The 24,393-nt window shown below is 42.4% G+C and overlaps 3 protein-coding genes across 5 annotated transcripts in view; 2 read left to right on the forward strand and 1 right to left on the reverse strand.

Moving 5' to 3' along the window:
• The first annotated feature begins 3,220 nt into the window (after positions 1-3,220).
• LOC119027751 lies at positions 3,221-5,718 on the forward strand. Its single transcript, XM_037113184.1, has 2 exons — positions 3,221-3,506; positions 4,937-5,718. The coding sequence occupies exons 1-2, from the start codon at positions 3,221-3,223 to the stop codon at positions 5,350-5,352; spliced, it is 702 nt and encodes a 233-aa protein (XP_036969079.1). The 3' UTR covers positions 5,353-5,718.
• A 1,796-nt stretch (positions 5,719-7,514) lies between these two features.
• tspan5a (tetraspanin 5a) lies at positions 7,515-19,206 on the forward strand. 2 transcript variants are annotated; one of them, XM_037111943.1, is made up of 11 exons: positions 7,515-7,924; positions 9,619-9,669; positions 10,351-10,497; positions 10,600-10,770; positions 10,962-11,087; positions 11,343-11,390; positions 11,788-11,904; positions 11,990-12,051; positions 13,706-13,819; positions 16,341-16,381; positions 16,501-19,206. In XM_037111943.1, the coding sequence occupies exons 1-9, from the start codon at positions 7,844-7,846 to the stop codon at positions 13,776-13,778; spliced, it is 876 nt and encodes a 291-aa protein (XP_036967838.1). In that variant the 5' UTR covers positions 7,515-7,843; the 3' UTR covers positions 13,779-13,819; positions 16,341-16,381; positions 16,501-19,206. The 2 variants fall into 2 exon arrangements, with proteins under 2 accessions (XP_036967838.1, XP_036967839.1); XM_037111944.1 differs by lacking the exon at positions 13,706-13,819 and having other exon boundaries at positions 7,530-7,924.
• A 970-nt stretch (positions 19,207-20,176) lies between these two features.
• The window catches only part of rap1gds1 (RAP1, GTP-GDP dissociation stimulator 1), a 30,032-nt gene continuing 25,815 nt past the window's right edge, over positions 20,177-24,393 (reverse strand). For both annotated transcript variants that reach the window (XM_037111942.1, XM_037111941.1), the window contains 4 exons: positions 24,225-24,364; positions 23,879-24,005; positions 23,186-23,314; positions 20,177-23,079 (listed from right to left, as the gene is read on the reverse strand). In XM_037111942.1, coding sequence (XP_036967837.1) covers positions 22,952-23,079; positions 23,186-23,314; positions 23,879-24,005; positions 24,225-24,364 — 524 coding nt within the window. In that variant the 3' untranslated portion in view covers positions 20,177-22,951. The remainder of the gene's footprint in view (positions 23,080-23,185; positions 23,315-23,878; positions 24,006-24,224; positions 24,365-24,393) is intronic.

A 24,393-nucleotide genomic window follows, 5' to 3' on the forward strand; every position in this document is an offset into this window, starting at 1 on the left:
TGATGCTCACATACGTGATTTCAGCGGAGGACGGGGTCAACATGGGCACCCTGACTGGTCTACCGCCATGCAGCCCCATATACAAAACAATCTGCGATGCACTGTGTATTTTGACACCTTTCTTTCAGAACCAGCATTAACTTCTTCAGCAATGCATCAATTAGCCTTGGCCACCCATGACCCTGTCGCTGGTTCACCACTGTTCCTTCCTTGGACCACTTTTGATAGATACTGACCACTGCAGACTGGGAACACTCCACAAGGGCTGCAGTTTTTTAGTTGCTCTGACCCAGTCATCTAGCCATCATCATTTAGCCCTTGTCAAACTCGCTCAAATCCTTATGCTTGCCCAATTTTCCTGCTTCTAACACATCAACTTTGAGGACAGCATGTTTACCTGCTGCCTAATGTATCCCAACCACTAACATGTGCCATGAACCTGTCAGTCGTCATAATGTTATGCCTGTTGGATGTAAATCAACTAAAATATGATTTGACAGTTTTTTTTACTAAAATATTTCTTAATCAGTGGTTCCAGACATTTAAATGGAAAACAATCTACTGTTTTTTTTTACAAAAAGAAAAAAAAAATAGACCTTCTGTTCACTATCAAGTGCCACGTTTCTTAAATACAAACTTTTTTTTTTTTTTTTTTTGGTTAAAAGAGCCCTTGTTGATCTTTCAGTTATCATCTATGACCGCTGCTGACTTATTCCTGAGAGGGGAGTTAATAATATCCTCATCATCTTTTTCTAAGTCTTTTTCTTCCAGACGCTAGTTAGCACTGTTTATAAAGGAGTTGCACAAGGACGGAAATGGTGAAAACAGCCTTCGAGTTAAGAGTCATGGGGATCACATTTGGGCAGGAAGAACTGAGCTCAGTTCAAAGTGATGAACAGCACTATCGTGATCCTGATTTTTGTGTTCTATTATTTACTGTTTTATTTTGAAATTTTGCATGTTGCTTTTCAGTTCCTCCCTCTGCGTGTTTTTCCCTCCTTCCATTGTTTTTCCATTTCTTTCCCTCACCTGTCCTTTTCCCATGTCACTTTACCTGTACCTCATCCCCTCATTAGTGTGTCTGTATATAGTCTTTGTTCTCCCTCCAGTGTCTCTTTGTGTCTCTCTATTACGTTTCTGATTTTTGTTCCTAGTGTTATCTTTGATTTTTACTTTGCTTTTCCAATCCAATCCAATCCAACTTTATTTGTTAAGTGATTTAAAACAACCAAAGTTGACCAAAGTACTGTACAGAAGAATAAATAAGACATCATAAATAAGGACATAACAGGTTGCCACTTTGTCTGTTTAACCTTTGGCTCATTTTCTGGTTTTCCTGGATTCCTGGTTTTGTATCATTCAGCATTATTTCTTAAATAAAGCTTGCCCTTGTTTCTGAATCCTGCCTTCCGTCTGCTTTGCTGCATTTGGGTCCTCACCTTTTGCGAAATTATAACAAATGCATGAAATTCAAATCAGTTCACAATGTACAAGTAAAGTGAAATGTTAAATGAAAATGTACTCGCTGACTTGGAGTGAGGTTAAAGTCAAGAGTCTTAAACACGGTCAGTGCATCAGTCTTCATGATGAGCTTTCTGTCAGCCAAAATATTGACTTGTCCAAGCAAGAAACATGCCAGTTCACTAATAGCAAGTAAACACTACATTTACTGCAGGACATTGTATGAAGCACTGCTGCAAGACGCACTCTGCGGGGTACAAAGCAGTATTATAGCCACTCGTAGAAAATCGTCATATAATAGACAGAAAAGTTGCATTAAGAGAATAAAGTCATAATTTGGTGAAAACGGTTGCAAAATTATTGCATTTTAAAACATGCTGCAAGGAACCTTTAACCAGCATTTAACAGACTACATGTAATAATGATGCCTCTGTATGACCCACATAAGCAAAGAACATCATTGTGAGAAGATGGATTAGCATCCCCCCTGACATCCAGTCATGGATGTCAGCTTATATGCATGTAATGTGACCGTGATAGGATGTGTATTGTAGAAATGTTTGTATGACGCATGCACATTTTGATGGTGTCAGTGGTGTAGAAAGCCAAAAATGCCGACATTTTATTCTGGCGACTGGGCCGCTTGACCTTTATCTCCTACTGTGACTGTTCTTTCAAATAAGTCCTTTCATTTCTGTCTCCTTTTAATTATTTATTTGTGTGTGTGTTTGTGTGTGCGTGTGTGTGTGTGTGTGTGTGTGTGCGTGTGTGTGTGTGTGTGTTCTGGGTTTTTGTGGTGTCTGTTTTCCCCTTGTGTTCCATTAGCCCTACTCCGCCCCCACTGCGTTTCCCAGCTTGTCAGCTCCTTCCCTGCCCTCTTGTTTGCTCTTCTTGACGACGGGAGATCAAAATTCCGTTCGTCACATGATTTCAGATGGTTCCAGGAAGTTCCTAATGGGCAATTTACATGCATGAATACAAAGAGACATATCAACCATGTTTGGTCGTTGGTAGCTAATATATGATTTGTTGATTGGCTGTGGTATTTTCAGCTAACTTCTGTGACTATTGAGAGGTTCTTATATAGATCCAGGTCCATCAGAGTAAACTAAGACGGCAGGACTCTCTCTACTCAAGGGCTCTGGTCCTGGTTTCTCCATCTCTCTCCACCTGCACCTCGTCCCCTTGTTAGTTGAGTTTATGATGAAGTCCAGTCATTATCTCAGTCAGTATTTCTGTTAACCTGTTCCTGCTGTTGATTTTGAATAAATTGGTCCACCATCTACACTGAGTGTGATTCATTATTTTCTAATATCATTATTCGCAATAAAAATAATACCCATTTTCCAATGTCAAATTATGATTATCATACTTAATTTATTTTTCAAGGCATCTCAAATTATTCGGCTTTATTCCTGACATGTTTTTTCTTTGTTTTTTTGTTTCCTGAAAGCATTCAAGTCAACTCACAGTGGAGCCTTTCCAGTCAGTTCCTCAGCCCTGTGGCTGCTTGTTGAGAGCAGTGCAGGACTGTGGCTCATTACAGTCCATGGTAGAGTGTTTGTCAAAAGGAGGTAACATTCCTCAGCTTCAGAATTGGACTGCTTCACTAAGTCCTGACAGCCCCATGTGGTTCTTGCATACCCATTAGCACACAGACTGTTACAACAGTCTGCCAGGTGGAAGCTTCTGCAGCACCTTAGTAGGAAAAGAGGTACAAATACTGGAGATTTCGTATAGTTAAATAAACATAATCAGAATGGTCCGAGGAGTCTGTCTGGGATTTTTTGATGTGACGTTGGTCTTCCTCCTGCTGTGCTCCGTCACAGGCTTGCTGCAGATGGATCAGCGCAGAGATGCAGAGGATAACCAGGAGCACAACAAAGCCATTTTGGAAATGCTACATATAGATAAAGTGTCTGCGAGCCATCAGGCTAAGCCCCATCCCTACATGAAGAGGATCTATCAGCGCTTGGATGCACTGGAGGCTCAAGACCTTGGAAGTTCAGATGGAACGCTGGTGCAGAGTTACCGGAGTATTGTTGGTAAGGATTTGAATTGAATTACCATCTTGTTTTAAAGCGGGAATCATCTTCATTTTACTACTGTCTTTCAATGATTGCACAATTTTAAATACAGTAGTTTTATTGAGACATATCTAATCATGTCGAGTGAGGTTTTACTGTTCGATTGCAACAAAATGATAACCTTAACAGTGCTGCAGCGATGATCTTTACATTGCTGTGACATCTGGCAAGATATGAAGCATGCCTCAAATGTACCAAATATGGCAACAACAACAGTAAATTAACATTGAATTAAAAAGTATAAAACTGTGCTTTACAGATGCACTTTTTGGCCACTTGGGGGCAGCAGAATGAACTGTAAACACACCACACATATTACTATCATGTACAACTGATGTGGCTAACCTGTTAGCAAGCTTACTCACATCCAGCACAAACAGAAGAATAGGAGTACTCATTTGAACTCGTTCTATTATCCTCTCATATTGACTTTCCTTTTCTGTTTTGGTCTCCACCATCTTTGGGAAAAAGAACATCTGCTCAGACAAAAATAGCTACAAGGTGTAGAGTGGGTTGGGCTGACTATTGTCACTGAAATTTGCTGCCTGCTGCTGCAGGGAGGAAATGTTGATGGGAGCAGAGAGAGTGAGCCAAAACTGTAAAGCTGTAGGTCACACAACCAAAACAAAGAGCTAAAAGAGGCTGAAAATCTAGTGTTGAGGGAACTGCAGAGTTGGTGGAGACTCTCTGTGGGTTCATTAATACAAACCACCTTTGTCATGTCACACATATTCATCGGAGACATTGTTTTTTATATATATAAAAAAAACTTTGATAAATGCAGCAGACATGGTACACACCTTGTCAGACCGCTAATTTAGTTTCCACCATTTGACAAGAATGTTTGTTCCTAAACTGTGCTGAAGCCTTCACAGCAACTTCCACAGTTCACGCCTTCAGAGTCAAATTTATCTATACAGCACATTTTATATGACATCTATGGACTTATTGTGCTTAAAGATACAAACAAAAGACATACATGACCATACATACATGACAAAATTCTATTTAATACAACAAAATAAAATAAAACACATATAAGACAGGAAAACATATATAAAGAATAGATAAAATGAGAGGGTAACAGAATTAAAAGAAATAGACAGAAAGCTCTTATTATTATAATTGTTCAGACACACTGTCCAATGTATATTTCTTCATTAAAGATCTTGATCGCTCAAGTTTTTCCAGTGTGAAGATTTTACACAATGTATGACCGAAACCAGAACTAGCTGTTATGTAAACACATGACTCTAAAAGTTGAAGTTAACAGTCACAGATGTAAAATGTCTGCTGATTCTCATTCCAAACAGAAATCAAATGGAAGCCAACTGATTCATTTAAAAATGTCACATCTTTTACATGTTTGAACATCAATGTGCACGTAGGTCCACACGACGCGCCTCCAGGATGGATATGGTTCAATGTGAGCAGCCTGAACCCCTCCATGCTGGGCGCAGAGCTGGTGCTGTTCCGCAAAACCCTTCACCCCCGGCCCATCAGTGTGACGGTCGCCCTGCACAGTGTCACAGCTTCACAGGGAGCTCTGAAGGAAAGTCCTGCCCTAGAGGAGAGGCTGTTGACCCTGGACCAGCGGCCCTTGTCAGGATATGATGTGTTTGATGTGTCAGCTGTTCTCGCTCTGAGGCCTCTGGAGGTGGTGGGCTTTCAGCTGCGTTACACAGATGAGAGTGGGAGCCTGGTCCTTCACGAGGCCCTGACACAGAGTCTGTACTGTCTGAACAGAGGCTCTCTGAGTGAACCCTTACTGGTGCTGTACCAAACAAAGCCTGTCCACACCTAACTCCGTCACTGGGACTATCATTCTGTTCAGATGTGTTGTATTAAAACTAGGGCTGTAATGATTCATTTTAAGAACGATTCGATTCGTATCACGATTTATGGTTGCCGATACGATTCAAGGATGATCTTGGTTCATTTAAGAACGATACCATCCGATACGATTCAGTGACTTGAAATCAATTCAGTAACTTTTTAGCCAAAAATTCAACCAGTGTGACTGTGAAATAAATACCTGGATACTGGACAGTGCAGGTGAAGTTTCCTAGATCCTTGTTGTTTCTTGTAAGGGAATCAGGTTTAAATTAATCATAGCTATAAACAAGTAAACAATAATAATAATAGTAGTAATAATAGTAATACACCCCTAATTAAAATATATTCTATCAATTCTGTTAATCCACTTCTCATATGGTGGATACAAGCAGAATGTTTCAGCACAAAAATGGCAAAGGGGTTAGGACATAATGTAATAACAAAGTGACTGAAGTGTATAACATTGAAGCAGACAAAATTACTAAATTAATTCCCCATATGTAATCGTCTTGAGTCTTGAGTAGGAACTTGTAAAGGTCACAAAGTCAAGGTTACAAAGTCAAAGCACACCATTGCAGTGGTTTGTGCTATGGCTCAGTAAAAAGGTCAGTTCTTAAAGGGGGGTAATAACATTGAACCTGGTATTTTTAAAAATTTAAATTTTTTAAATAATTCTGTTATTTGGTGCAAATAGAAATAATTTATACTTTCTAAAGCAAACTAGCATGTTCAGAAATGATATGTTGAAATGTCCATGCTCTGTTAAAAAAGCATTTGGGAAAATTCTGAAAAAACTTTAAATTTCATACGGGGGCTAATAATTTTGTCCTCAAGTGTATATATCAGTACAATTCAGTTCAAGCTTCCTTGGTCATGCTCATAGGAGGATAATATTCAGACTGCTGCATGACCGCAAACGCAGATGGTCCAACTGATGGTCCTCTGTAAAGGTCAAATTACCTGTCTTTATAGGTCTTTATAGGACACAAACATGTTGCGGTTTACAGTTTGCAACAACCACAAATGACAATAACTAAAAAAAAAATACTACACAAATACTAACTTCATTTTAAAGCTGCTGTAAACTTCCTGTCCGATATGCAGTTAGCAGTGCCCTCCCTCCTCTCTACCGGACAGGAATTTATGGAGTTCTCTCTCCTGAAAAGATTAATTTATTAATTTCTTTTCTCTTTTTCTGCAGCAGCAAGAGGAGAGACATGGCTCTAAAACAATAATTACTGTTAGAATATTAAACTATTCAATACTTATTTTAGTAAAAATAAATACATTACAGCAGTTTGAACTTTTTATTCATTGAAAACAAAATGTTTGAATTCTTCTGTGAAGGCAATGCAGTAGGTGTCAGTCAAATAAAAAAATGAATCTAAACTGACTAGATAGATTATTATCATGTCAAACTTCAAAAGTTATGCAGCGTTAGTTGATTGGTAGTCAAATTATGCTGTGAATTAAATGTACCTACAAACGAATCATACATGCTGTATCGTAGGCAACTGGACCAGTTTCAGTTTCTTGAAGATGTTTCCCCTCTCATGCAAGAGGCTTCTTCAGTTCTCACTACCTGGGTGGGAGTTGCAGGTTTTTAAACTCTGTGTGGGAGTGTCCTTACTGAGTCGTTAATGACACCAGTGAGCTCTGACTTTCAGCGTTGTTTGGGCCACACACTTCTTAGGTTTTAAGGGCTGCTTATATTTAAATGTCAATTCTAAAAATGAATTTTTAATCTAAATTGAAATTAATTTCCCAGCAGAGTTAGCAAACCCCTTACCTTAGCTGGAGCGCTCCTCCTCTACCTTCATTCCTCAAGGGAGGAAGCGAGGTGTTCACAGTTTGTATCATCCTATTGAATGGTAAAATATTAAAGTGATGATTTCTAACACTACTTAATTGTATGCTGTGTTTTGAACTTTGTTTTTTTTTTTTTTTTTACCTCAAAGTTATGTCTCATTACAAATAACTTGGTCACTGTGCTGCTAAACAAGATTTTCTAATGCTGCTCCTTCCAGCAGGCCCACATCACCTCAGTCTGCATCTCAGTTATCATCAGCATCAATACACAGGAAATGCCCCATCTTTCCTCTGATACGATTGGCCGCAGCCTCAGTCTATTAAGCCTTTCCCCAAGCCAATCGCTGACAACCACCCGCAGCAACGGTCCCGCCCTTCTGTAGGCGCTATTTTCCCGGCCGTCGGAGGAGAATTCATATCTGCAGCTTTGCTCCGTTGACATATTTCCAGCCGCTGCGTGTGTGAAGGCGTCCCGAGCCGCTCACAGCATGCTCCTCATGTGGATGTGAGGCGGCGGCGGGGAACATTCGAGGCAGGAGGCGAAGTGAAATGCATCCCCGGAGCCGCTGAACCTGTTCCCTCCCGCACACAAAAGCCTGTGGAAGCAGGCCGTGTTTCTTCCTCTCCCAGCGCGCTGATGATGCTCAAACATGTCGGGGAATCATTACAAAGGCCACGAAGTCAGCTGCTGCATCAAATACTTCATTTTCGGATTCAACATCCTGTTCTGGGTAAGATAGGTTTCGTTTATTTATTTATTTTTTATTTATTTATGTGGCCTCACTCAACTCGGCTACAGCTCGGTTATTATCGTGTCCGCCCGGCCAATAGGGAGGAAGGCCGCAGTCATCATCCCATCTTATCACGGTGCCGTTATCGGCCGGGCTCATGTTCACAGTCGATGCATTCGTTTGTTCGTGTGTGTGTCTGTGTGTGTGTGTGTGTGTGTGTGTGTGTGATATATATCGGTCCAGTCATGTCCGGATCGGAGCAGCTGCAGGTCGGCTAATCGGCTTTTTGTGTGTGTGTGTGTGTGTGTGTGTGTGTGTGTGTGTGTGTGTGTGTGTGTGTGTGTGTGTGTGTGAGTGTGTGAGAGAGAGAGAGCTGAGCCTCAGTGTCAATCTGCAGGCTTATCATTCATATCGCTCACACACACATACACACGCTCCACGGAAAGCAGGGCAATGTCACACAGTCATTTCATTAACACTCTCATATATATTTAGGTTGTGTATTTAGACGTGACGTCATTGTGTTTCAAGAAAGTGATGTCATCCATGTGAGGTGCAGTGGTCCAGAGATGTGTGTTGTGGGATTTCGGCCCACTTTGAAGAACACTCAGAGACACCGATCACTTAAGTTAAAGTAGTTTATACAGAACTTGCAAGGAGGGACAGCAGAACAGCGCAGAGTGATAATCAGCCGTGATAATCCTGGCAAGTCTTCCCATATGTACAGATCCCATCTACAGCTCAAGAAGTGTCTCTTACCGTGCGCGGCTATCTGATTGACAGCAAGGAAGGGAAGTTGATGCAGCGCTTCTCACCTCTGGCCAAGTGAGGAATCGGAGGAAAGTCGGCCCCGTCTTTCCTCTTTCTCCCATGGATAGATCGAAGGCCACCTTAAGAGTTTCACACGAACAATCAGCTTTTGCTTCGGCTTGGTCCGTCGGGCGTCGGTTGTGTAGACGTATGCTGTTGTTGGGAGGGTTGTCATCTGTCAGGGAAGGTTCCTGATCAAACTCAAGATCCAGGAGGAATTGAATTGCGATCGCGGCAACGAAGGATTGTACAACAAATGCTCGACCTGCGGATTACTTTCTCGATGAATTGAGTAAGTGTACGGTTATAAAACGTCATTAAAAAAAAGTCCATCGCAATATTCTGAAGTTTCCCAATTTAATTTCTGAGTTAAAGCTACTGTAATCCACTTCCATTTCAGCCGTAAGTCTGCTGTTTCTCTGAAGGCGCTGGAAAGGAGAATGCGATTGATGAGCTCTGCCAATCCAATGTCTGTCAGAAGAACACAGATATTATTAACCATAACAGGCCGGTCTGATGCGTTAGATACTGTTTAATAATCAGTTTTTTAAGCGTTACTCCACCATATCCGTGCATTTGCTTCAAGCAGTCCGGGTTCCATCGACTAGCAGACACGTTTCAATCAAAATACCAAGGAGCCATGGGTCCACGCATCGTAGTGTTGAAAAGAATCCCTCCCTCTGTGACTGTGTTGCAACATGATACGTTTTACAATATATGTTACAACAAAGGTCAGAGCAGAGCCAGGCTAACCGCCCTGATGATCACGGGGTCATCAGTGGCCTCGGAGGACATTGTTGTATCTCTTATTTCTTTTGGCAAACATGTCACTCCCCATCAGCTCCTCCTCGCAGTGATTTGACGTGACTTTGTTTCATCTGCAGCTGCTGGGCATGGCCTTGGTTGGAATTGGACTGTGGGCATGGAGTGAGAAGGTGAGCACACTGAGTTATTATTATTGATAATGGACAGTGGAAATACTTCGTAACAGATTTTTTTTTTTTAATCAAAGATCAATGTGATAGTAATACTTAAGTTCCCCCGCAGTTCTACACAGCGTTTTAGCCTCTTTTAGCTTGTTTTTTTCTTTCTTTCTTTCTTTTTTTGGTTTCATGTCCTGCAAACTCTGCTCTCATTAGCTTTTACATTAGCAGGAGGCAAGCAAGTCCATATAAACCCACTGTACGCCAACAGCAGGGAAATTTACCAACTGCCTTGTGAACATTGTGTACCTGATGAATGTATCGTTCAGACCTGACTGTGTCGGTGGCGCTCAGCCATGCCTCCAGTTTTTTTTCTCGGTTGCCATAAACAGTACAAAACTTCCCTGGCAACCCAAAAAGCATTGACCCCACAGAGCTGTGTTCTAAAAGAGAGTTCTGTTAAACTGGTGACAGGACACCAAGAACGTTCCAGAATAAATTTGGATCTATTTAGGTTTCGATTTCTACGACTTTCTTTGAGTCACTAGTCAACTGTCGAATGATTTGCGGCTGCGGCAGCTGCATTTCCCCTCTGAGCTCTGGCCTTTTTAACGTCACTGTGACCGTTTTGAACGAGACGCAGCTGCTCGTCTCAGACTGACTGTGTTGTTGTGCTCCGTCTCTCCCCTCCAGGGGGTCCTGTCCAACATCTCGTCCATCACGGACCTGGGGGGACTGGACCCGGTCTGGCTATTCATGGTGGTCGGGGGGGTCATGTTCATTCTGGGCTTCGCGGGATGCATCGGAGCACTCCGGGAAAACACGTTTCTGCTCAAGTTTGTACGTTCCAGACCTCCGCTTTGCACAGTGCAGCGATGAAGAAGTATAGCAAACGAGCTACATGTGAATCATCCTGTGTTTTGTTCTCTTGTCCCGCTGCAGTTCTCTGTGTTTCTGGGAATCATCTTTTTCTTGGAGCTGACGACGGGAGTCCTGGCGTTTGTCTTTAAGGACTGGATCAAAGACCAGCTCAACCTGTTCATCAACAACAACATCCGGGCGTATCGAGACGACATCGATCTGCAGAACCTCATAGATTTCACGCAGGAATACGTAAGTGTAATGTTAATCAACTGCTGAGCATGCAGACCTTGGTGAAAATCTTTTTCAGTCAGTTCTACATACAGACTTTGTTCAGATCTTTCAACTGTACCTCGTAGTCTTATATAGAATTTGCAATTGGCTGAAGAAGACCGTGACCAACAGTAGCCCTGAGCCACGTTTTCCCCTCTGCGTGTCTTTAGTGGGAGTGCTGCGGGGCGTTTGGAGCAGACGACTGGAACCTGAACATCTATTTTAACTGCACTGATGGGAATCCCAGCCGGGAAAAGTGCGGCGTTCCCTTCTCCTGCTGCACCAAGGACCCAGCGGTACGACTCCCTCACCCCACATATACACAGCGCACGAGACGCTCGTTCTTAACTCGCCTTTTTACATTTTAACCCAGTTGCCTCAGTGTTAAGTAAAGTTGTCTTATGGAAGACAACAATCCCCCAAATGCCTCCTGCGATTACGTATTAAAATCTTGACTGTGTAATTAAAGAGACACGTGTGCTTCATTGTTGTTTTATGACTGTTCCCACGAGCAGGACACACACTATAATGTTTCTTGTTTCTGTCTCCAGGAGGACGTAATAAACACTCAGTGCGGCTACGACATCCGAGCTAAACCGGTGAGTAACGTGCACCAGCCCGACTCGCTCTTTAATTCATTTCATGTCTCCGTCCCAGTGCTCCGACACCCGCCCCGCTAGTTTTTAATTAAGACTCCGCCGGATCCAGGTTTCTTTAGAAAATGTAACATTTTCATTTCTACAGATTTATTTTAGGTCTTAATTTAGTTTTAATCATTTCAGGTGGATTAAAGCCGCTAATAGCCACCATTTATATTCGAGAAACAGTTCACCCAAAAATGAAAAATCCTGTCATCGTCCCCTCCCTCCATGCCGGTGTATGCTGAAAGTCAGGTGGAGTTTCGTAGTCCACGAAACATTTCTGGAGCTTCACAGTAAAAAATTAGTCCCGATAAAGTGCCAGATTGTTTTGTGATGATGATGGTGGTGGTCACAGGACTCGGAGCAGAAGGACTACATCAACGTGAAAGGCTGCGTGCCGCAGTTTGAGAAGTGGCTACAGGACAACCTGACCTTGGTGGCCGGGATCTTTATCGGAGTCGCACTACTGCAGGTCAGCTCCGCGCACGTGTTTCATGCATGTCCTCCTTATGAAAAATGTTAAGTGTCTCCGTTCAACGCTTTTCTCTCTGCCACAGATTTTTGGGATTTGTTTGGCCCAAAACTTAGTGAGTGACATCGAAGCTGTGCAGGCGAGCTGGTGAGAAAACAATCTCTGACTTTATCGACCTCAGTTCAGTGTCTTGTGTATCCTCATACAGACGGAAGTGTTTTTCTACCTTCGAAACACACTTCCACACTTGATTTGCACCCATCTGTTTCTGCTGTTTCCATTTCACAACATGAGGCATTTCTGCTCTCTGTCATAGCGAAAAAAAAAATGCTGGAAGTGTCTCTCAGGCCCATGGTGTAGATAAAATATGCCAATATGAAAAAAAAACTTCCAATTAAACTGTTTTATACATTAAAAAAGTTGATGTATCTACAGATACACTAACTGTATTTGATTTAGAACACTTACAATAACTCACAATAAGGAATGCTCTGGATTAGTGGTGGGCATCAACCTCAAATGTAGATCAAGGTGGAGTTTTTGTAAAGTTATAGTGGTATTACAAAAATAAAAGGGGATTCTCGAAGATGAATCCGCCTCGTTTAAATCGAAACGTAGGCCGACATGCGCGTGTGTAGGGAGGAGTAGCGCGCGTTGAAGTTCCCAAAAAGAGAAATGAGGTTCTTCAATCTGCTTCAAAACAAAGCGTAACATTCACTCTATTTCCTTTGGCTGTCTCTTTAAACGAAATATTCCTAACAATCCTCCGGCGTTCGGAAGTATACACTAGTCATTAACCCCGGGTCCTCTGGGCCTTCACTTCCTCTGATGGCTGGAGGAGATGAAGACGTTTGTGTTGGTTCTTGCTGTTCGTCATACTGATGTCGGCCTCAGTGAGGGAAACAGTTACTAGTTACTGGATGTAACCTAAGTTCTATGAGTACGCGTTTAGCCCTTGAACTGCAAGTGATCAGAGGCACAGGAAAGCATGTTATTTTGAACGTGCTGCGTCCGAACGCTGACAGTGGTACAAAGAACATGAAACCGTTGACAGCGATGCAGCAGGTATGCGGCCCACCCCTACTCCAGACAGTCTGGAGGATACGAGCATTTTGGCATCGGTCACCCACCCTGAGAGAACATCACAGTGTTTTCTAAACCCTTTAGATGCAAAAGTCATCAGAGCATAACTCCAGTATTTGTCCTAAGCAGCACAGAACAAATGATTTGATCATGCTTTGGCTCTGAAAGCAAGGCTCGATGGTCTGGACAGTAATGAAAGATACGTTGGAGCTTTGTGCCTCAGTTCTGTCTTGTTCCTACGTTTGTATCTTGTGCACTCTAGTCATTCGATCTGTGTAGAGTGCACTAGTTATCTTATTTGCTGTCCTGTTAGCACTAGATCTGTATCCTGTCACTAGCGATAAACCAGTTTGAACAAGACTGATGTATTTTGTCTGCTCAAGAGAACTGAAATAGAATCTTTTGATTCAGCAGCTTCAAACTGAAGATGAAAACACTGAAAACTAAAATAAATTCAAGATAAACTGTCTCTGTAAAAGTGTCCAAAGACCTCGGCGTGTTGTTGTTTTGCGAAAACGACACCTGCAGAGATACAGCAAATGCCTCGCCCAAGCTATTAAGGACGACACATTGTCCCCTTTTCATCAGACGTGTGTGTGTGTTCATTAAAAAGATGTTTGAGTTGTGGCTGAGGGGAAGTGAAGGGTTACTGAGCTTTACCATCATGATGCAGAAAACTCACCTCACGCCTCATTCTTCCTCCTCCATGCTTCGTCAGGGTGCCCCCACCCCTCTCCATGCGCCGACTCCCACCACACTCCAGCAAGAAAGCATCGGCTTACTACTCATGAGACACACACACATGCATCTGCTGTATGTGTGTTTGTAGCCGGTGGGTGTGATGGCTCCATTTGGTCATATGGTCTGTTGTCTTGTCATTGCTGTGAGTGGGTGGATGGATCTCTGTTGTGTGGTGTTGTGTTCCGTTTGAGGTCCAGATCTGTAAACCTGCAGCTGGTGTGTATTAATTCTACCCTCACTGTGGTCTATGGATGCAAAGGGTGCGCCACTGGAGACTTTCATTTGTCAGCGTTAAATTATATCAGCGATAGGCTGATATAATTTAAACAGCCGATCAAATGGGCACTGCGAATTCCCACTTCCTGGAATACACTGCCTCTTCAGTGGTGACCTCATGCTGCACAAAATTCGACCGCCAAAGTCATCTATCAAATCTGACCACCTGCCTCCATCACTAACAGCCCTCACTGACCCGTTTCAACAGGAAACACAAGACATCAGCAGAGCAACGTTGTCATTTCTCTTTGGACATTTGCAAAGAGCAGTCACAACTTCATTCAGTTAGCATTTTAATTCTACATTCAGACAGTTGATGAAAAAACATCTCATCAATTAATGTCTGAATTTCTAAAGGTGGTTTAATGAATGAATTCCAACATTACGTTTCAAAGTACCGTTTATTTTCATTCCTACATTCACCTCATCACAGGTGCATTACTGTTGCACCTTTTAGTTTGTGTTTTAGCAATTAAATGAAAGATTTCTTCCCCCCGATCCCCTAAAAGTATTAAATGAGCTTCAAGCTACTGTTCAGCTTTAACAGCTGGATAATAAGGGCTCATTACTCCAGTGACGCATCCCAGACTCCACAGTAGAGATTCAGTGAAAATAAACACAGACATCGCTTCCTCTCCGTTGTTGTTCCTGTGTTTTGGCAGTGTTAGCTAGCAAGTTAGCCGTAGGCTAGAAACTATTTGATAGCAAACGTTTGTTTGAATCAAAAATTGTATAAAAGTCACGGTAAGCAACGGGAACTGTCTGCACCACATGAAGTTCGTAGCACCCTCTCGGCGTGCCAATTCACGTGATGAAATGATAAAGTCGCCCTCCTGGTGTGTTCAGGTGCTGCTGTATGTGTCGCCCCTTTAAGTTCATATGAGCATTAGAAGCAGTTTGGGCTGCTGCTGACACTACATCTCAGGAAGCGTGTAGGGGGGGAGACTAATTTTGACATAAAACTCCACAGTAAGGTTTCCTCTGAGCCAAAATATCTGACAGTCTGCCGTGTGTGGTACATCAGACGAGCAGCAGAAATGAGAGCAGATGTGTGTAGATCAGTTTAAACGAAGCCGAAAACAGCTCCTGAACACAACAGCTTGACAGCCAGTTGCATTAAAGCCATTTCATATACAATATTATAGTTGAAGCTGCATGTAATCTGTTAATTGCCTCCGGTGGTGTCGCACAGTTGCATTGTGGGTAACGTTTGTGCCAGGTTTTGAAAAAGAAAAAACAATGTGTGGAAGAAAATGGGGATATGTCTGTTCTGCTGTATCGATCGTGTCCATTAAGAGTCCAGCAGTGTGACAGGACTGTAATGATAGACCAGTGGACTGTTTTTAATAACCTGGTTTCCACATTACCCACAATGCAACTTAGCCACTGAGTTGCATCACTGAAGGCAATTCCATGCAGCTTCCTCTGCACCACAAAAGGCTTTATGCTACTTTATTCACAGGTGCAGAAGTCCTCCCCCAACACCAGTAAACGCACTTAAATGTGAAAAATGGCTGAAGTCACCCTTCAGTGACAATCGCATTGGTCCACCAAGATATGCTCGACAGCCCCTTTGGACTTCAAAGTGATTTCGGGACACCTTTTTATATAATCGTTTCTGGAGATATTTAAAATGTCCCATCTCACAATCAGAATTCTGGCATGAATTCAATAGGAAAAGTACCTTTTGTAGGCACACTGGTGTGTATGTGTTTATTTACTTATTTATTTTTGGGGGGGTGGGGGGGGGTCCTGATTATGAAATGCCGCCCCATGTGAACACAGCTTTATCCCTTAATAGCTGGTGTAGAGACAGACAGTCTCATGAGGATTGATTCCACACAATAGAGACTCTCCAAGACCTCGTGGTTCAAACTAGTTTAGGAGGATGTCTGCTGTGTTGAGCTCACTTTAGACTGAAGTGGAGATCTGGACTGATGGAGCCCTCTGAAAGACAGCGTGACTGCATGTTGATGGCCTTCCTACATGTTCCCACTGAGCTGTAGAGCCGGGGTGGTTTGCATTAACAAGCCGTGCAGTCTTGTGACTTAGACAACAATCCTCTCTTTCTTCCGCTGTCTGTCACTGCGACTTTGTCCAACCGAAGACATTTTTTTTTCTATTCCCGTCTTTTCTCTGCTTCCACTTGTAATCCTCCTTCTCTTCTCTCTCCAGCCTTTAGCTTAGACTGCTGATCCTTTGCAGAAATCTTTGTTCCCACCAGCCCTTAACTTGCCTCTCTGCTTTCTGTTGTGTCCCTGTGCTTTTATTTTGAAAGTGTGACAGCACACAGGAGCAGATGACTCACAGACTCTCACTCTCGCTCTCTCTTCCAGTTTCTTTACCTAAGGCTGAGGCAGCACGTCAGCTCTAACAGGTAACATGTCCTTTTAATGACATTGAACTTTGCCGGGCAAATTACACGCAGTGCTTCGAAGGATCTCAGGAAATATGGAGAGGAATGTTAATTGGATCTCGTCTCATTTGTTTTGTCAGTTCCAGGTCTTTGGATGCGTCTTCCGCGAGGGGAGCGTTCAGAGGGCTTCGCCGATCACCTGCACCGTTGTGTTCACTGAACCAGCACCTTTTATTAAGGCACTAATATGTGAAATGCTCTGTATATAACACTATGTGTGACTACTGTAAAAAGATCATTGTGGAAGAGGATGGTTAAAACATGCACTACATGCGGATCGTCACAGTGCTCCAAGTTTTGATAGCTACGTGTAGAAAGTAGGAGTTTTGATACATCTTTTTGATATTAGATCAGTATTTTTCACCGTGGACATAACGCTCCATCGCTACACCCGTCATGTAGGACTGTGAAATAGTCATGTACAAGAAACTGAGGATGTGCTTGTTTTAAAGTTCAGTGCTTGCTTTATGTACCTTTTTCACTGCTGGTGGTATGATGTCACGAAGGTAACAAAGTTACAGATGGTAGGATACCTGCACCGCTTCAGAGCCATTTTTTTTTCTCTCAAAATAACACTTTTAAGGACGTCTGCGTGTTTACAGCAAATTCCAGGACTTCTTCAGCTGCACAGATCTCATTTAATCAGTAACGGGAATTATATTTTGAGCTTTGAATTAGAGGAACAGGTTTCATTTTTGGGTGAACTGCTCCTTTAAATAGAGTTCGTGCTGCAAAAGCAACGGATTTTGGAACGGTCCCCCAGATAGCAACTCACCCAGCATTAAAGAGGGAAGTACTACACATGACTTTAGCTATCATAATGAGTTACTACTCAACAAATGGACTCCTGGGAGGGATCACAGCTAATGCAGATCTGGAGTACACTGACTCCCATTACTGATGCGGACTAAACAGGACTGGGGAGCTCCACTGTGTGCTACAGACCATAGCTGGCTGTCACTGAAAATTCAAATGTGAACTACGGCTTCTTTTGGGAAAGGATGGCTTCGCGTGTGTTCAAGTCTATCTCGATGCATTACAATGATAATACTATTACGTCCATATGCCCAATCAGTTTTGGGTCCTCTTAACACTAGCTTTGAAATGATTCCTGTGCCATAAAATCCTCAGTCCTTGTTCTGTATAAAAATACTTTTGGAGATTAAGTTAATGTGAGGCTTCAACAATCTGATCTTTCTGAGTTGGGGTTAGGGTTAGTGATGTATATCAGTGATATTGGTGTCTGGACAGAGTCTGGAGTAGACTGAAAAACAGCCAACCCGGCCACAGTCTGTTCACCCTGCTGCCGTCTGACAACAGATACATGAAGTACGTGTATGTGAAGTTTTGTTAATAGAGTTCCGTTATACAGTCTTGTGTTGTAATTATGACACGTTCCTTCCAGAGATTCCAGTATCTCTGCCCTGCAGTCAGGTGTAAGTTTACTGCTGGGGTTTTTGTCACAGCGACTAAAACAATTCTTACTGCGGAAGATAAACATGTGACACGGATTGCCATATTAGTTTAAGTCATACCTTCACATACATTTTTTATACAGAGCAAGGACTAGATCTTGGGCTGGCATTGTGTCTCCTCACATGCTGTCAAAACAAATGCACCTAGTTCCCAGATCAAGGTCTTTATGACAGCAGGAAGTGGCGCTCGTACCATTTTAGTCCACAGGGGCCGCCAGAATCAGCAAAAATGAAAGTTCCATGTAGCTGCTTTAATGTACATGCGGCATGTGCGTAATAGATGGGCTTGAGAAATCTCAGTTTACCCTTTAGTGAAAAACAAGCTCTTTTAAAAAATAAACATGCATATGTTTCAGCATCAAAACTCAGAACCCAAGTATCAAATCAGCGCTATCACAGGTAGGATAGGTCTGACGTCCCGTCACGTAGTATCCCACGTGAGGAGGTCATCGTCAGTCCCGAGAATGATGAAAGCTCCCCCCAATTCTGCAGATCTTTATGAACAATTTGTTTTAGGGGGAGAAAGGACCTTCAGGTAGAGGAGGTTGCATTTTACTCGCTGGGTTTTGCAAACATGAGCCAACAAGCAAGTCATTCGCCCTGTGAGAAGGGTATTTTTGAACATTTCTGCCCTTGAATGAAAATCTGGCACATGTAAACCACGATTGTCCCTTACACTACCTGTACTTGTGTATGTAGATCTGGTCAGTATACACAATGTCGAATCAACAGAATCTTTAAAAAATTCTGCCCAGAGATGAAATCTGGAATTCCAAAATAGTGTTGAAGATTTTTTTTTTTTATCAGTATTTCTTTTGATGGTTCAAGGTGATTATCTGCTGAAAGCATGCATCACTTGTTTTGTTTGTATTGACAGTATTTTATTGGTACAGTTTGGACAGACTGATGCTGTGAGATGCATTCTCAAAAGTTCAAGGCTACTGAAAAAGGGATCACTGTTTTTGATACTAAATATTTATTGTCCATTTAATTTGGTTTTCTGACTCTGCCCCGGCGTGTTGGACAGCAAACATTCAGCACTGCTAAACCTGATCGCTCTACAGACAGAGCCGATGTGTCAGGTGTAGGAGGCTGTCAAACGCTCCAATGAGCTGTTCTATGGTCCTGCTGTATAGACGTGTCACTCATCACCACCTTTACCACTTCCAAGGATTGTGTAGATGGTCACATTATATCCCACAAACATTGTAATGTAACTACCTCCTAATTTCCTCATTTCATGTCCTGTTCAAATTGGACTGATTTTAATATTGAGTCAAATTAATTAATAAAGGTTACAAAAAACATGGATTCAAGGTTTTTTTTTTTTTTTTTTGGTCCATATTTTTGGCACCAAGAGCTGCCTGATTTGTTTATGCACGGCACTTCCCACACATCGTCTGTCAGCGTTTCTGGACATCTTTGCTGTCTATCGCTGCTGATAGAAACCAGTATAACTCGTGTTTATTCCAGACAGCTGGACTCAAGGAAACACTTGGAAACAGAACACCTTTCTTGAAATGGACATAAATATGAGCAAATCTAAAAAAACGAGTTTATCATCAAATACAGATACCACTCGAATGCTGGAAAAACTCCACTTTCAGTAGTGCAAGCCAAGCCATGGAATGCGTGTACAGCAGGTATTATTCACGTTTTGTGGTGAGTAAATGCGGAGTGCAGCTGAGCTCATATTTGTGTGAACAAAGTAAAATGTTCTGTCCACACCCTGTCTTAACACGCAGGAATGACCAATGGTGGCGCGCTTTGCACTTTTTAAAAGTGCTTCAAATCCAAGTATCCTTCAGGTTTACAAAAGAACCTGAGTTCCTGCTGACAGGCATAGACGTGAGCACGGTGTATGTATGCTAACTCACCTCAACACTGAACACCAAGGAGGGAGTTGTGAGCCACGATGAATTTACTGTTCAGTCACACCATAAGAGAGACAAGCAGGCTATTTCCTAACTGGAATTTCTTGTTAAAAACAGCCAGTCACGGAGCCGCTGAAGCAGATTGTGAGCCGCTGCACAGCACGTAAACGCACCAGCACCTTGGCCTTGGCAGCCTGTTTGCTCTACCTTAGGTATAGCAGACAGGCTGAGTAAAGAGTGGCATGTTTCATATCCAGACATGTATTTTCTTCATTGAACACTAGGGGCATACATCCTTATCCATAAATAACAGACAAAAAAAAATAGTGTGTGGAAACGACATGTGAAGTTTTATGGTTTGTGTTGGAAAGGATTAAACATGATGACCTGAAAAAGGGACAACGACAGCCATTTTACTTTTTTATTGATGATGTAATAAGAGAGGACACTTCACTGATACTTGTTGGAATAAAGACATCAGCCATCACCAGCTATCATCTTTTAATTATCTGCTGAGTTACAATCCTCCAAATGTACAACTCATGACATTTACAACAAACATTTAAAGTTTATAGTATTTTTACGCAGTTACTATGGATACATCTCCACTGGCATGTGTCTTCAGAAGAGCACAAATCTGATAAATAACCATTCATACCTTTTTAAAAAAAAGCGTGGGCCCAGACCGGCAGACACACCGTGGCATGTTAACAGAGTGTCGGTACAGTGTCGGACATGCTGAGATGCGCATGTGAGCAGAAATCCTTTGACTAGAAGAACCAGCTGTCGTTCGCACAGAGAGCCCCGTCTCTGCAGGGCGTGGTGCTGCTGTGGTGGTGGTGGTGGTGGTGGTGGTTGGGGGGTTTTAAACAGCACGCGACTGTGTCTGCGTTCAGTTACCCATTCTCACAAGAATTTAGACCTTCTTCCACACTGCCTTCCCCAGGTAGTACATTCACAACACACACATACAAACTGTACACACACGTAGGAATGATGGCTGCTTTATTTCAGACGGTAAAATGCCATTCTGGCTTCCTAACGGAGCGCAACAGCACCCTACAAGGGCACCAACGTGTTACTATATGATCACGGAGTGAATCTTGATCTTCGGCTTTAGTTCCTCAGCTTACTTTACTGAAATTAGTCTCATCGACTACTTTGATTTTAACTTCTCTTGTTCTTGGCCTATTTTTTACTCCACGATACTCCTGTCCTTGCAAACATTAAAAAGGATTAACCTCGTTAATATTTTCCTTGATTTTTGTCCACAGTGCAACAAAAAAAAAATCAACAGTGATTCATCAAACTGTGATACACTGATTGGACTGATGTGAAATATGCAACCTTAGCAACCTATGAGATGAGGAAAAACTGCCAGCTGGGTGAAAGTAAGTGGCTGATCAGGTCAAGAAATGTCGCTAGAAACTTGTCACCAATAAAACCACTGTTTCCATACGGCACCGCACACCTGGTGCGTGCCACTCTCATCTGTTTCTTGTCCTTTTTTTTGACGACCATTACTCCTTTAACTGCATTTGATTTCCATTTCTAAAGCTGTTGTGTCTTAAGCAATGAGATTTATTGTGATTGGGACCTTACAAAAACATTACTATGACCAAGACAAGTCTCTGCAATTGAAATCAATACCAACCATGTAACACAGATTTAGCAACGAGCCTGTCTTGTCCTTGTTCATCATATTTTTTTGTTACTTTGCACCCAGCTGACTTTGTTTTTAGCCACCTTATATGTTGGCAAGAAGACTGCCAATCATATGCTAAGTTTGTATTTACAACAATCTTTCTATAATCTTTATTAAGGAGCTGTTCAGCGGCTTAACTGTCCAACTTCCATGATATGCAGTTTGATTGCCCTGGATCAGGTCTAACAGAGCTCCAACACAGGTTGTACATCTGTTTAAGGTTGAACTTATTAAGCATTGCAATATATTTCCATTTAGAACATCAATTCCCTGTTACGTGCTCATCTTGGAGCTGAGCTGGACTCACATAGGTAGACTTGACTATAGCCCTGCTCTCGACTTTGTCTGCTTCACATAATTCTTACATGATTCTCTCTCAGCGATGGGTGAAGACTTGTGGTGCCTCTAACTAACACTGTACAGCTGTTGGGGCAAGGTCGTTTGGACTTGTTGAATTACAAATCTGATAAAATCTAATGGGTCCAAATCTTAAAAGAATCAAGTGCAAAAGAAGGGAGTGTACAAGACTGGAGGTGTCAGTGGAGGAAGGCTGTACTTTGGAGTATGCAAGCGGTAGAGGGGTCAAATGAACACGGTCACACCTTCAACAGGACTAAAACATGCACAGTTTCTAGTCAATTTATACTCGAGCTACATGGGACACTACGGGGCAAATAATGTATGGCTTCTTTTTTTTTTTTAAAAATGAAAGAAAAATCACAACAGGAAGGGGTTCTTTTTTTTTTTTGTTCTTTTGTGCACATTTTTTTCACTGGTGGGTTACCGGCGGATGGTATCACAGCTATGGTCGTAAAAGAGTGTCGTCTCTTATCTATTGCGTTAGGCTGTTTATGGCGCCTCAGCTCCCGCGGAGCTACTTGTAGCAGAAGATGCATGCACAAGTAGAGGTGGGGACCAGGGTTAGACTGATGTGTCGGCTTAAGGAAAAACAAAAACAGATAGTTAGTTGGTTCAATGGTGCGTCCTGCTTTAGGCAAAGCACTCCGCTGAGCATTTAAGGGGTGTCAGTCTGTAAAGCCTGAAATGAAACATGCGTCACCCTGCCTTGAGGACGTGCTAACCCACCTAGATTAATCTCATTATATGGCTTTCAGAGGAGAGTTTTGGTGTCCCACAGAAGTTTAAAAAACAGTTTCAGAGGCTTCAGAAGTATTTGATTCTGGGCAAATTCTTTTAATTCAAAGTAAAAATGCTATTAGAAAATGCTCAGATTTTAAGATTTTGTGTATCAGCACAAAGTGTTCCGATTCAACATCAGTCTAACCCAGATGGATGTGGGCGGGGTAGACGGTCGGGGGTAGAGACATGACGTATGTCTGGCTGGCAGTTAACGCGACATGGTACCTTGGCACATGACGATGGGGCACGGGAGAGCAGTCATGAGGTGTCACTGGGTGATCAGGTGGTCAGGCAGGCATTTGGGTGGATGGGTGTGGGTGGGGTTGGACACAGTCATTTAGCTCTGGGCAGTTAATCGCTGCTCTGTGAGCGACGCCTGGTGTGACACCGTTTTGTTTTCGTGAGCCCTCAGCTTGGACACCACGTCAATGAACGCCAGGCTCTGGACTTCTTTGTGGAGAGGCTCTAAAAACGAAAAGGAGGGGAACATCAGAATCTGGTATTAGATTAAGAGCTCAATACACTATAAAAAGAGTGATTTTACATCGGTTTAAGCATATGTAGGTCTCACCTGAGCCCATGACTGCACAGATGAGGATCATAGAGTTGTACTTGATCTCTGGTGCACTCCTCTCGTCTGACAGCAGCTTGTGAAGCACTGACACCAGGCTGGCGCCGACAAAATCTTTCTCAGCTGCAACTGAAATACAGAAACAGTTATCATGATGAACAGGACAACATGTTTCAGTTCTCTACAGTACGCGCTCCAGAGAAAATAGGAGGATGTAATAAATAATGCAGGCCAAAATGCATTCTGCTTCCATCTTCAGAAGCCACTGCTTTCACCTCTATTCTGCTCTGCACACAGTTCAGGTCTTGTCTAAACTTAAAAAAATATTTTTTGTCAAAAAATAGGTAAGATCTCTTTTCTTTTAATGTGACTCAGGCATTTAAGTTACGTATCAAACAAGCTAATTTCTGACGCAGATCTTCGAAACATTCTACAGATCTTCTACAGTATCAGGCAGAGACAATGTCACCGCTGACAGTGAGAAACTCATCAGTGCTATAAGGCTACATCTTGTTTCATGTTGCATATTATCACTAATAATTAATACATGCTATGGATTCAAAATTTGTCCTTAATGCAGAGCAACGAAAACAAAGAAACCTGACTGTTCAAACTCCTTCAGAGTTAGCAAAGAGTAAAACTGTATATAAAACAATCAAATCCTAATTTGGATTCATCCATTTTTGCACTTACCCAAATCTAGCCCTGCTATGAGACCCAAAGCCACCAGTGCTTCATTCTGCATAATCATATGCTCACTAGTTGCCATGGTAACTAAGTGCTTGACGCCTCCTCCCTGGATGACCGTTCTGACGACTTCCTGTAAGCCATAAAGTCATGCACTTAAATTAAACAAAGCAATCCTGGGATTATTGTCAGACAAACATATACCAGTAAATGACAGAAAATGGTGAATGTTTATCTTTCTATATAACAGTACATATCTTTTCCTGTATGCAAACATTCATAATGAACTGTTAATAAAGACCTGCAGAGTCGGACATGTTTGAAAAAGTGCATGTGTAGCATGATTTCTCACCTTGGACTTGCTGTGTCGGATGAGGGCCGACAGGAGCCTGTTGGACTCTCCCATCACTCCTGCGTGATCTTTGGCTTCACACCACTCCACTAGCCTCTCTACCAGTTTGCCGTTGGTTCCCAGCTGGTCTGCAGCTTCAGCTGAACACAACACACACAGCATGCAGGTT

This window comes from Acanthopagrus latus, chromosome 10 (assembly GCF_904848185.1).
Source record: "Acanthopagrus latus isolate v.2019 chromosome 10, fAcaLat1.1, whole genome shotgun sequence".
NCBI classification, from domain to species: domain Eukaryota; kingdom Metazoa; phylum Chordata; class Actinopteri; order Spariformes; family Sparidae; genus Acanthopagrus; species Acanthopagrus latus.

Coding starts and splice junctions, on each gene's coding strand:
- tspan5a (XM_037111943.1), top strand. CDS start 7,844: ATGTCGGGGAATCATTACAAAGGCCACGAAGTCAGCTGCTGCATCAAA. Junction 11,391..11,787: donor ACGACATCCGAGCTAAACCG/GTGAGTAACGTG, acceptor TGGTGGTCACAG/GACTCGGAGCAGAAGGACTA. Junction 12,052..13,705: donor GAAGCTGTGCAGGCGAGCTG/GTGAGAAAACAA, acceptor ATGCTTCGTCAG/GGTGCCCCCACCCCTCTCCA.
- LOC119027751 (XM_037113184.1), top strand. CDS start 3,221: ATGGTCCGAGGAGTCTGTCTGGGATTTTTTGATGTGACGTTGGTCTTC. Junction 3,507..4,936: donor GAGTTACCGGAGTATTGTTG/GTAAGGATTTGA, acceptor ATGTGCACGTAG/GTCCACACGACGCGCCTCCA.